Below are 13,652 nucleotides of genomic sequence, written 5' to 3' on the forward strand. Positions count from 1 at the left end.
CTTTTGGGGAATACAGACTAACACGGCTGCTACTCTGAAACCTGAGCATATTTTCAATCATTTCAAAGTGTGTGTATATATATATATATATATATAATATTGGTTCTTGGCTTTTTAGTTCCCTCCGCACCCTCCCCCCCCCAGGTATAATCTGGGATAAATCCGATGTCAGTTTCGTACCTGTTTTCGCGGGGGGGGGGGAGAGGGAGGAAAAACCGCCCCCCCCCCATATGAGATATTTCCTTCTTTGTAAATTATTGTAAATCAGATGGGAAGGGGAGGAGGAAGGGATGGGGACCGAAGAAAAATCCGTTCGATCTTTGTTGCAACATTTAAACAGTGCACATATTTACTACATCAGCGTTGTTAATACCAGACGGGGAAATCATTTCAAAGTAAAACTAAGGGCTGCTCCCAATCTCTTTGCCTCGCCTTAGCTGGGAGCCCAGCCGCTCGTTTGCTTTGTTTTGCTTTTCATTTCCTCTGTTTAATTTGTAATGAATAAATAAAATCGATCCTTTAAAAAAAAAACCAGAGCAGAGAGCCCCTCTTGTCACCGACACTGTCTAGGAATCTGTAACGAGACAGTCCTGCTCACACAACTGGTTCCTGGGATACTCCGGCGCAGCATTTAGTGGGTCCCTGCCGCTGCATTATTTCTGGAAGGAAATACACACATGCATGTAATCGGGATGCTGGGTATTCGGCAATCGAAAGACAGGTTTATGATTAAGAAGAGTTGCATAAGAGAGATGTCTCTGCACAGCCAGGGAACCGTACTTTCAATTATACCTTTGTGTAATCCGCATTAATCGCAGTTTTTACACGTTCGCCTGCTGTACAGGGGAATAGGGACAGCTGTGCCGGGAACCTGGGGGGAAGTTGTATAAAAATCCCCGAGATTCCGCTGCGCTCTCTTCACAGGGGAAGGTGATTTCTGACCTTCTGGTATAGTTTAAGCTCTTCATACGCACCTGAGTGCACCTTCTCTCAGCCAGACAGCTGGATTCTAGCACTAGAATTAAACAGATCATCTGTCTGCAGTTCATTACTTCCTAGATATAACGCGGTGGAGTTCTAATATATATATATATATATATGTCTTGTGCAAAGAAATACTATTCTTGCTAATAGTCAATGCAAGATACACCTTTGTATATTCGGACTCCAGCAAAGAATTATTTGCATGCAGATTTTTTTTTTTAAAAAAAGCAAACCCGTGTGCAATTAGCAAGAGCATGCTTTTAGAGACTTAACTTAAAATCAATCTGCTGTTTATACTCGAACCCTGACTCATATTAATATAGTCTTCCCGCCCAGTTGTCATTTGTTAAATCGATTTATTTTTAAATACCATTTGGAAAAAAAAATCAAGATTTTGTTTTCACGTCTGTTCTGCAAACACAGTGAATGGACAATAATGTCGAAAAGAAAATAACTAAGAACATTTAGTTTAACCCAAACCTGGGTCTTCCATTACCGGCTCATTTTAGGGGTGTGGAAGATACCTACGGTCTTTGTAGGAAATATTTCAACTGATTTGAAACGTCAGCTCTGCTGTTTCAACATTTAAACTAAAACCGATTTGGGTTCCAAACCTGCGGGTCCGCCCAACGAAGTGAAAAGACTCTCTGCATATTAATACATTTCCAGGAAAGAAATCTGCAAGCCGCATTTCAGCACTGTTCGCCACACGTGGTTGGAAGTTTCACTATCTATATATTTAAAAATTGGGCTCCTTCCCCTCCCTCCCTGTTACTAAATAAGTAGCAACTAAAAGGGCCCTGCTTCCACCTGCAATTAAAGAGCGCAGTGAGGAAGGGAAACCCAGTAATTAGCAAGAATAATTCCACCTCCTCCCTCCACCTGCAGTGCAAAAGTTCAGCTGGCAGAATGGATCCCAGGGGCGAGCCCAGCCACCCAGCGAGCTTTCCCCCTGGGTTTGAAATGCCCTGGAGTGAGAGGCCTCTGCTCGCCGAGTCCCCAGCGCGTTGCTGCACCTTCCCTGCAAATCGGCGCACTTTCCCCAGCCCGCTTCTCTTACTGACTGTTTATGAAGTCGCTCTCCCTCCATATTAATCTCATTAAATCCTACCTTTCAACCTTCTCCCGTGACCATCTGACCTGGCCCCTTGAATTAAAATAGTGCTTTCTCCGCAGTCAAAGGCAGCAAGCACATCGATCACCCAGCTCTTTACACTTCGCTCCTTCCTTCAAAGAGGGTCTGTCTGATCGGTCTGTGTCTCCGCTCCCGGGGATCCCGGACAACCCCAATGCCTAGGCAGTGACCGCTTAGGAGGAGCAGTGTTTTTAATATTCCCAGGGAGGCGATCGCTATTATTATCGGGCGTCCAGAAAGCGGCTCTGCCTTGGTACCTAAAATGCAAAAGCATGGAGCCTCATCTTTGCTCTCTCCAAACCAGGGTCTGTCCTACTCCTCAGAGCCCCTTCAGTGGGTAGGGGATGGGTAAGGCAGAGCATCTCGCCCGTCCGTGAAGGGGCAGCCTCAGAACTGGATGGCCCGGTCCAGACTGGAGGTCGAGTTAGTTTTTTGTGTGTGGGGTGGGGTGGGAGAATCGCATAAGAAATAATATGGGATCCTTCTGAAATCCACACTCAGGTACCTGCCAGAGCTTTGAATCAAAGGCACAAATGTAAACTGGACCAGAGGTTTCTCTTTCACACAGCACCCAGCATCCTAATTCGCAGTCTCTTTTAAAAACACCGGTGAGCTATTTTTTTAAAAAAAACCTTTTTACATATTATTTGGTCTTAATTGTCGGGGGCGGGGGGGTGCAGAAACACACACGCCACGCCAAATAGTGCAGATTAAGTGTGACTGCATCTTGTGCTAAATGCAGCCGCTCTGGGCTAATAACCCAAACAGAATTCCCACTCCCTGACTAGCAAGATCAAGGCTACATGTAATTTACCATTATTGGCCATATGCAAATGTGCACCGCCTAATAAAGAAAGGACTCCGAGAGCAAAAGTGCCACACGCACCGGAAACCCGAAAAAGTGTAAAAACGGTGTTGTTTTAATTTTTAATTAAAATGTTCACACATCAAAATTTCACCAGACATTCTCCTTACGACATTCAAAAAAGGGAATAGCCTTGTGAAAACCATTACATGATAGCATGGGGCAAATCCCAAATAATGTTTTTAAACAGCCACGCAAACCTCCGAACCAAAGCAAAAAAAAAACAAAAACCCAAAACAAAACAAACGAACAAACAAAAAAACCCAAAAAACCTGACTGTCAAAGGAAAAGTTACAGTAAATTTTAAAAAAAGTTCATTCACCCCCCCCCCGAACCTGTTTAAAATACTCGCAATTACCAAATGACACCCTCTAACCATCTCCGTGCTACCACATTGCTATTAAATAATAGTAATAATTAATAATAAATAATCACCTCTTTATAGGATGGTACCTTGATCCTTAAATATTGTCCAGTGTGTAAGGTCAGTGTGCAAAGGGTTAGGCTTAGAGTGGGTTGATTTTTCTTAAAGGGGCAGATCAGGGAAAGGCTGTGATGGTGCTGGGGGGGGGGGGGAGATAAGTGATCTGAAGAAGAGGATAGGACCAAAAAAAACCCCCTGATGGTGATGAATACATTGGAAAGTTTTTTTGGCCCTGGCGAGGGTGTCAGATTGAATGCTCTGTGCGCATGTGCGAAGGTGTCCAAACTGACAATGCTCGGGAGATGAAGATAGTGTGTAGCTGCTTCTGGGCTCAAGGAGGAGGAGAAGAATCCACAAGCCGACAAGATGAGATCCAAGGCGAGGGCGAGAAAACTGCCCAAAAGTAGGTCCTTTCTTTCCCTTCTTCCGCTTCCAGGGTCCCCTCCCGGGTCCCGCAGGATCTGTGCCGCCGGAGGGCTGGGCGGTGGGCGCTGCTGCGGGGCAGGAGCCCCCTTTCCCTGCCCTTTCCCCGTCCTGGAGCGCAGGAGATGCGGGAGCCCCGCTGTCCACCCCTTGGCTGTGCGCGAGCGGCTCCGCGCGGAGACGCGCTGGGTTCGCCGAGCGGCGGCTGGCCCTTGCCTGCGGGCTGGGGGTCTCCCCGGCACCCCACGAGCGCTTCGGTGGGGTTCACCCCGGAGGAGCGGGAGGAGCGCAGAGATGGCAGCGGAAGGGGGGGGGGAGAGAAGCGAAAGTTAGCTGCAAAGTTGACGAAAGGGGATAGAAACTTTCCTTCTTTCTTTTTTTTTTTTTTATTGAGTCGTTCCAAGTCTTGTGAAATAATATTCCTGGCTTTTGAAATAGTGGGCGCTAGAGATCTGCGTTTGGCACTCGCCGCCAGCATCCAGAGAGAGAGAGAGGGAGAGGGAGAGAGGGAAAAACCCCACTAGTCTAAGGGACAATTATTTAGGAGAGAGCGAGAGAGAGAAGGGCAGAGAATTTGTATCAAAATGGATCCTTTCTCACTGAGGGGTTGGAGTCGCAGATTCCTACGGGGAAGACGCTGAAACTGAAAGATTTAGACTCTCTCAGCTGGGGGCGGGGGGGGGGGGGTGGTGTTAAACAGGTCCGGGGGGGGGCACGACAAGGGGGTGTCTTTCTCTAGGTTGTGATTTTGGAATTGCAGCTCCTAAGTTTTGCGGCAGATTTTCCCCCATCGCCTGGACTCTTTCTTCCTTCCTTCCTTTCTTTCTTTTTTTGAAAAGCTGAATTTTCACACGAGGAGTTGGGTTGCTGTAGCAAAAGGGTGGTTTTATTCCTACCCCCACCGCTTGCACCTCCTTTGTAGAGCCCAGCTTGAAATACCTGCTGTTTCCTAGCTGGGTCGATGTGAAGGTTTTGGTGCAGTAGGGAATTTAGGTGCCTAGTGAATCTGTCAAAAGGTGGGCTTTTTTATTTTTTATTTTTAGTTTCTGTTTCATTTTGGCTTTGTGCAAAATATCTGGAGACTGTAAGTTCCAACTCATTCTCGGTACTACTTACATTTGTATTTGATAAGGAAGAAATTTGTATTTGAATACTTTTACAGTAGTGGCGTCTAGTTTGTTTAAATGGGGGGGCACTTTCACACGGAGTCTTTCAGGACTTAGTAATACTTGGACGTTACAAGAATATGTGGGATCATAGAGAGCAGCCCCTTTGCATGTAAATACATTTTTAACATAGGTCATGGCAGTGAGGAGGTAAGAGCGCTGTTCCAGGTAAGAAGAGTGAAGTTTGTATCTAAATGCTGGGGAAGAGGAATTAGATTCTTAAATGACCATGAGATAGGAAGGGGAAGAAAACTAACTCGTGTTTTATTTTATTTTATTTTGTAGTTTAAACTTTTAATTTTCCAAAGGGGCATGTAGGTGAAAGACACACAAATCCCTTGCTATTTCAAAGGTTTCTTTTGTAATTCAGGTGTATTATCATGTAGCCTCTTTACCTTTTTTTCAGGGCCAGGGGATATTTTTGCATGGTTTACCGGGTCCAAGTCCTACCTCCACCCAGACAGTGGCTTTTCCCCCTCTTTCGGTTGGAATTGCTCTTCCAAATTTTGAACAGTACTGTCCGAAATAAGAGTACGACTCTACATACGGGCTTAATAATAAAGCAAATCGCATTTGTCCCGTAGTTTGCTTCCCTTTGAATCATCGCAAAGTGGAGTGAGAGTCCGTTTACCGCAGTCTCTGACAAACTACACTTCTCAACGCTTTTATTTTTAAAAGGACACAAGCCCGCAGCGCCCAGGCAAGGCCCAATACCTTACCTCTCAGGTTGTGTGTCTTCAGTGTGCTCCATTAGGACACCCCACCGGCCCACATAGCTGTGTGCATGCGTGTAACACACGCACGCACCTTTCTCACAGTTATAAATGTGGCAAAAGGCCCGCGTGGCTTCCAGTGTACATGGGCAACTTTAGGTGTATCATTCGGGGAGTTGGCTTGCAATTAATACTGTGATTTTCCATTTCTGGATTACAGGCCCCCGTTAAAAAAATACCCCGTAAAATACCGACGTTTGTTTATTTCCTTTTATTGAAGGAGCTGAACATTTTGGAAAAGGCTCTCTCTTTTTCTCCTCGCTGAAGAAGCGAGGTGGAGGAGAACGGAGTCGTTGTCGTTTTGTAGTTTAGCAGCTGTAACGGGAGTGTGTGTGATGCAGATGTGTGCATCTCACACCTGATTATGCACACACCCACTTGCACCGAATGCCCCCAGCTTGCCTTTGACTAGAGTCGTGTGTCCGTGGCACCCACCCTGCCGCTCCCAGCCGAGGGCCGCTCAGGGTGGGAGTCCGGGAAGGGAGCTTCGGCCCCTGAAGCGCCAGCGGGTTTCCGCGCCGGGGAGAGGAGCTGGGACTTCTCTGCCTGGAACAAGCCGCTTCGCTTCTGCACTCGGCGCTGCGGCTCAAACACGGCTCTTTTGCACGAGCGCTGATGTCTGTTCGGAAGGCTGAGCTCTGATTAACATCAGGTGTTTCATACACTACAGGGCCCAGCGGTTTATGGGGTTTCAGCCTAGGATTTTTAGGGATCACAGTTCAAAACAGTAGCCCAAAGCTACGGTTTCCATCTCCCAGGAGTATTTATTTGCAAAACAGATTATACGCCTACCTACACGACACTCTGTGTCTCTCTGTGTATCTAATACAGTCGGCTGTTGCTGTTCCCACACGTCACACACCGCTCCAGCACACCCCTGCCCCAACACACCTCTGGATCCGCACTCGTTAAGCCTCGATCCCATTGATGTGTGTCTGCAGTTACTAATACGCCCATGTATCCTGTGGTAAAGCGAGACACACACCTTCCGCGCACTTGGTGTGCAGGCTAGTGGTGTACAGTATATTAAAAACACAATCTGTTGTAGAATTTCATTTCATTGGACAATATTTTAAGCAGATGTGAAGCTCTCCGGGGAGTTTGACTGTATTACCTGATTTCGAAAGAGGCTGGCGGTGTGGGGGGAGGTTAGCGTGAAATTCTTTGTAATTTTACCCTGGCTCACGAGGCGAAAGGCAAGTCTAAAAAGCTAAAGCAGTTCCTAGCTAGAGATGCAAATTGTTTTGGATCACTTCAGACTATAATGTATCTATTGGGACAGGAGCCTCTCGGCTTTAATGGCTGTAACTCAAAAGATTAGGCTTTATAATAAGGTGAGTAAGGGCCAAACTACGGAATCCCACAGCCAGAGAAATGAAACCTACTGCCTTACGGTGTAACATTAATCTATGCGTATTATAATATATAAAATATGTCTCTCTCTCTGTGTGTATTACGTGTATGCCCAGACACAAGTGCACATGCTAAGCGCCTTCACAACCAGCCGTTTGCAATGCTTTCTGTATTTTACAAAGTATTTTTACAATTAATGTTGCTTGATTAGGGTTTTTAATTAAGATAGCTTCTGTTCTAAACCCCTCTGGTACTCGGCGATCTGTTAACCCTGAAGGAAATTTCAGCTAGATCATCAGGTACAAAAAACCAATGTCGAATGTGCCTCTTAATTGTTTTTTCAATATGTGTGTGTGTGTGTGTGTATAATACAGTGTGTGTGTGTGTGTGTGTATCTGTCTAGTGTATATGTATACATATATGTGTGTGTATAATATTTTAATGGACCTAGTCGTTTAAAAAGAAAACGAACAGTAAATAATACGAGAGACCCTTTTCCCTATGACTGAGAATATCTCTTCCATAAATGAGAATGTGGTGGGACGGGACATCAGCTATTCAGATGTTAACACATTTAAATCCGATTGTAACGCACCCGATTTCGACTCGCTCAATTTCGAGATCATTAGATTACTTTTGGAGGGTTCCCACTGATTTGATTTTTTTTTAAAGGCCCTATTCTAAATAAACATCCATGTTGGAGAAGGATGGCCAACCCTTTTGCGTTCACATTTGCTTTTCATTATTAGGAACATGACAAAGTTAAAGTCTGAGGTCTGAGTTTTAGGCGAGGATGTAACAGCCGTCAGAGCTGAGCTGTGCTGAAGTATTTCTTAAAGAGAACTGGTTGCAAGTCCAAACTCCCCCTTGCTAGTTCCATTCGGAGGTTTCATCGTGTTTCTTATTACGTATTATAGGGCTTCAAACGTTGCTTTTTAAGAGGACAGATTTGGCTTTTCCTTTTATTATTTTTTTAATCGACTCTATAAAAATGCTCCCGTGATGCTACTACCACGGGGCAGAGAGGAGGAAATGAACTAAAACGCTGAAAACCAAGCAACTCATCGGATCCTCTTCACTGTTTTTTAACTAAAGCTTCTAATATCGCAGCGACGCTCCCCACCCCCCAAACCAAAGCGCTGTTGGTTTATCTTCACGTCTTAAAAGTGACCTGAAGCTTGCAACCTCCCTGGCCCGGTCTGGGCGCAGATCAGACTCCCGGGCCTAGCAAAGCAGAAACACCCAGGGAGATCCGCTGCTCTGTTGCCGTTCCTCCTCTTTGGGTCCCAGCCCGGCTTGCCTGTGCTCTCTGACAGAGGGGTTTTGTGGAGGCAGTTTTAGGAAAAATGTTTGCGGTGCATGGCTTTGGTTAAGAAGTCTGGGTCTCCCTCCCTCCCTTTTGGTTTGGGGCTGGCTCTTTGTGCGTGCCCCTTTCCCTTACTCTAATCTCACTCCTCGATCTCGGAGCACTTTCGGTGCTCACTTCCCAACCAGCTGCCCTAGCAATGGGGTCAGGGAGCAGGCAGCCAGGGGGACAGGGTGGGGCAGACGGGGGTGGACTTGATTCAGCAGAAGCGCCTAGGTGCGAGGGATGTGCATGGCGGCGCGCGCGCGTGTGTAAATGCACGCGTGGGCACATGATACCCACGCGTGCTCTGCTTCCCTGTAGGGCTAGATTCCCCCCTACAGCTCTTCTGGTGGGGCACAGGGGACGCGAGAGGCCGGCACTGCGCTCGCTCTCTTAAGGGTTTTATTTCACACGCAAACAATGCCCGATGTTGTTGGAGCAATGACGGCAGATCTGACAAGCAGGCATGCTCCGGCGGGATGGTGGCTGGCCGAACAGGGCATGCCCAGGAAGGCTGTTTTTATATATATATATGCGTCTCCCACTCGTCCACTCTCTCTTCTATTGAGCTACAGCGACGGCTAGTTCCATCGGTGGCCACATCACTTCTCCCCCGTCAGCCTCCCAAGCCCCCTGGCGTGCCCGGGTCCCAGGCTGGGGACTCGCACCGAAAAAATGCTTCTTTATTTCCTCTTCCTCTCTCCTCCTCCTCCCCCGCCGCCCAAGGTTTCAGATAAAGGATGTGGCCCCAACCAGGAGCGTGTCTCTGCCGAGTGGACGCGGGGCGGCGTGTCCGTGGGTTGCTGGGGAGAGACTCGGGGATTTAAATCACATTCACACGGGGGGGCGCAGAAAGCATGTGGCAAAGGATGTCAAACGGGCTGGATGGCTCACGCCGGTCGCAGATGTAAACAGTTCCGGACGAGATGCCAACGCTATAAATTAAACAATTTGTTGTCACCTCGATTAGGGGCTTGCACGTAATGCGGGCGGGGAGTTAGCCCAGCGGCAGCTGCTGGGAAGCCGGGTTTCCCCAGCCCGGGTCCCCTGGAGACTGGGGCTCGGGGCGATCCACAAGTGGGGCTGGGACCGAGGGGAACGAATCCCTTAATGCGAGCGCCGCACACACGGGGCAGCTGGCCGCTCGCCCGATCCTGTCTGGTGTGTTGTGGAGGGGGGAATGTAAACCTGAAAGGAAGGAATGGGGAAGCAAACCGGAGCGAGCCCGGAGTCTCCCCCTAGCTAGAAAGCGTCTCTCTTGTTTTTCTTACTTAGCTCACTCTGGTCCTGGTCATTGCATAAAGGGCTTTTTGTGTCGCCACTTTGCTGAGGCTCTTTGGCATGTAAATACAAACAGGTGTAGCCACTCCGGAGGAAGAAAACTCGGGCTAGGCAAAACACCTTTCTCCCTGCTGCCGGGAGTGTGCAGCGTGACTTGTCTCCCTCCCCTCCCCAGCTCAGAGGTATGGAAACCAGCTGCCTCCTCGCTGCTCCTGGGCCACACAGCGTTGGGAGCCCGCCTGTGTTTGCAGGGCACGGCGCAGCCAGTCCCGGGCTGGCTCTGTCCGACTTCTGCAAACGCCTCTTCCGTTGCCCTGCTCCAGGAAGGCTCCCTCCCAAGTCCCCTGGGCAGATCCAGAGCTGGAGAGGGGCGAAAAGCGAGCCCAGTTCTTTGCTCTCAATGACCGCTCAGAGCAGCCTGGGTAATTAATAGAGCCGCCCAGCTCTCTCCCTCTGCCTTGGTCCAACTGGGAAGGAACCTGATGCTGTGTTTGTGCAGGATGCTAAATGACTGGGGGGGGGGGGGGGGTAAAATGTGCCTTTGTGCTGTGGAACTGAACCCACTCGTGTTTGGTTTTTTGTTTTTTTGCTCCCCAGCAATCAGGGAAACCTCGCCAATAGCTTCTCTTTACTGTTCCTCCGCGGGCTGCTGCTCCCCAGTTGTATTCAATTAGGCAATTAGGAGCCCTTGGGGGGTTCGGCTCTGGTAATTAAGGTGATGGATAATTAGCGTTTCAACAAAAATTATCCAGGATTAAAAATCTTTGTGACGAATTTAGGAGGTTGGGGTTTTAAAAATCGCAAATAGCGTTAAATAAATTTGATCAGGATTTTTGTTTTAATCCCGTTTGCTAGATAAGTGTGGAAGCTGTAAAGGGAACAAATACACCCAACTGGCCTTCTCTCTGCGGGCCCAGAAAGAAACTTTGCCAAGTAACTAAAGCCTTGATTATTTGACCTGGGAGTTTATTTTTATGTTGCTGAACTTGTCCATAGACTAACAATATTTAAGGTGACAAAGTTTTTTTCTGGAGCTGAAAAAGACATTGCAAATACAGATTTCATGTAGTTGTATAATGGCATACCTGGTGCATGAAGCCTAGTATAGCATTATATGTCCTTTGTGTGTCGAACATGTATTATGCACACATCCCTGCAATCTGTATACATTATCGGGTTTGTGTGAATATATGGGTATAATGTAACCTTATGAAACACACACACAAAGTAACACATTATGTCCTTATCGCTACATAGCTATGTACATTAACAGTGTCATCTGTGTGTGTGTGTCTATATAGGGGGGTAAAAACAGAACCCATGATGTAACATGTTCTATGCTTATATCTATATAGGCAATGTTAGTGTGTATCCACCCATGTGTGTATCATGTATGCATGTGTATTAATGTACACATGTGCTATGCACACATCACTACCCATGTGTATCCCACCTGCAAAAACATGACCACTGTGTTTTTAAAATCTACACTTTAAAAAAAAAAAAGGCAGCTTCCCTGTGTTCAGGTTTTGTGTTGACCCTGTAGTGTAAAACTCCAAGCAAACCTACAAAGGGAAAGTGGGACCATTTCATCGGCTATAAAAAGAAACAAGAAATAATACAATTGCAACTAGAGGTTTCTGTGGACAAACGCCCAATGGAACAGCCTCTCTTAGGACACAGGGATGAACAAAAAGTCACTCGTTTCTTCCTCTTATGTGTCTTCCTCCCCCCGAGCAGGGATGATGCTGATAAAAAATATCCTGAAAAAAGACTTGAAAACAAATAAGTTTTCAAAGCATTAAACTGGAGCAAACCAGGCATACCTGACATACGTAAAATCTCCACTCGTTCCTGGGCGAAACGCAAGGCAGAAGCTAGGCTTTCACAACACAGAAGCAGTGTAATTCATAGCTGTCGCTCACTGTAATAATATCCCAGCTCTTTAGTTGGATGTAACCGCTCCGTGACTGGTGATAAAGGAATGCTCTAGCTCGCCTGCTGCATAGAGGGTACACCTGCCTGCATGGGCCGCACTGTTGGCTGCATAAATAGGCTCAATTGTTAAGTGAAATACCTGAAGCATATGACAAGGGAATCTTCTGTCTGAGAGGGAACTATCCCTCTATGACATGGCTCTGTAATGTTTGTAAAGCACTCCAAGATCCTCAGAAGTAAAGACCCTATTGAGCAAAGAGCATTATTATTGTTATTATGCCTATTATTATTATGGCTTACATATTTTATAAAAGCCTTGCAATGCTTAATAGAGTGCTTTAAATCCAAAGGCCCCAGGAAGTTTGCAAACATCAAGGAGTTTAAGCCTCAGCAGCCTGCCCATGACATGGGGACTGTAATTATTAATTTCATTTTACAGGAGGGGAAACTGAGGCAGAGAACGGTGAAATGACTTGTCCCAGGTTTCTCACACGCAGTTGGTGGCTGAGCCAGGAAGGGAATTGAAATCTCTCCAGGCCCAGTTCTGTGCTTTAACCACAAGACTTTCCTTTTGATTATTATTCAGTGTTACTATTCTATTTTTCCAGTCATGGTGAACTTCTGATAAATGAAACTCTTCTGCAGAAAAATGAAGTGACTTCACTATAAGATTCCCCTATTGTGCATGGGCAATGACAAATGACAATGTATGTGCTATATCTAGAGGCCAGGGGAAGGCTGTGGGCTGAAGGCCTTCACTTCTGCAAACTGAGGGTATTCCATTCTTCCATCCTTGAAGTATGTACCTTCTTTCATAAAATATTTTTGTGACCAGCACATCAGAATCCAAATGCATATTTGCAAAGGTCAAAACCTCTAATGAACAATAGGTTTTCTCCTTTGCATTTCCAAAATACATATTTAAATTATATAACCCATTATTGGTGAGTAACCAGCACATCAGTGTAATTTTTTTCACCTACACTTAAGTAGAATAAAGCCATCTGAAGGATATGGACTGACAAAATTGTTCCTAGAACCTGGGCAATCAGCAATCCCTATCCATGTCTATTCCCGTAAATATGTCAGTGCTTCGCAGAATCATTTAATCTTTCATGTGTGCTCCGCTGAAAGAATCAGCGTGTGATCAGATATGTCTTTTCCATCTTTACCTGTGATCTCATCATCTCTTGTATGAAACTGTTGAATTGCCATGGTGCACTTTCATGGGCTTTTTAGTGTTGTCCGTGTTAGGGTAGTGCTGAGCGGCCAGGGTCCAGTTGGGCTAGGCAGTGCTCAAATGTATCACAGAGACAATTCCTGTTCTAAAAAGCTTTTTTGCGGCTCTTCATTCACTGGGCGATGTGGCCCTCTTCACTAATAAAAATGACGTGCATTTCCCCTTCAAAATGAGCATCCTTCTCCATGGGTTTGAATTCAGAGTCATGTGACCCAAAACAGGTTGATCACCATCTTTGTGATCAGGAGGAAATTTCCCACAATAAGGTGCATTATGTGGGTTTAAAATCCTTATTAATTAGGGGCAGGTTTGGGTCTCTTGGCTCATGTTGATTAGTACCTTATTCTGCAAGGAGTTCTCATGGAGTAAAGTATGTCTCCGTTTGAGCAAGGGGATCAGAATGTCACCCGGTAAGTTTAGATAGTACTTGACGTTTTCACGGTGCTGTTCAAAGCATTCATCACTGGCTAGGATACTGGACTCAGTGGAAGCCTCTGTTTGTTCACACAGGCTGCCCTTGCAGGCTGCCATGACAATGTGCATCAACGTGGCCTCCGAGGGTGAGCTGGCCATGTAGTCTCTCTGTCCGCTGAACCCATGATCTCTCTGCTGAGCTGCCAATAAGGCCAATAGGTTGTGATGACAATTCTCTTGTGGACCTGTTGTCAATTAGAAACTGGACTGAGATGGCCAAAGCACTTCCGTTAACCACTCTTCTGTGG

The 13,652-nt window shown here is 46.5% G+C and overlaps 1 protein-coding gene and 1 long non-coding RNA gene across 3 annotated transcripts in view; one reads left to right on the forward strand and one right to left on the reverse strand.

Annotated features, from left to right (window-relative positions):
* Positions 1-200: 200 nt before the first annotated feature.
* LOC141974410 (uncharacterized) lies at positions 201-4,432 on the reverse strand. Its single transcript, XR_012635745.1, has 3 exons — positions 3,420-4,432; positions 2,096-2,376; positions 201-659 (listed from the first exon to the last, which is right to left on the reverse strand). It is a non-coding gene; the product is annotated as an uncharacterized LOC141974410 (long non-coding RNA).
* Positions 3,661-13,652, forward strand: part of PRDM16 (PR/SET domain 16) — a 436,087-nt gene continuing 426,095 nt past the window's right edge. Inside the window, exon 1 of one of the 2 annotated variants that reach the window (XM_074934108.1) lies at positions 3,661-3,811. In XM_074934108.1, coding sequence (XP_074790209.1) covers positions 3,775-3,811 — 37 coding nt within the window. In that variant the 5' untranslated portion in view covers positions 3,661-3,774. The remainder of the gene's footprint in view (positions 3,812-13,652) is intronic. The other variant, XM_074934109.1, reaches the window with a different exon arrangement.

The sequence above is a fragment of the Natator depressus genome, chromosome 18 (genome assembly GCF_965152275.1).
Source record: "Natator depressus isolate rNatDep1 chromosome 18, rNatDep2.hap1, whole genome shotgun sequence".
NCBI lineage: Eukaryota > Metazoa > Chordata > Testudines > Cheloniidae > Natator > Natator depressus.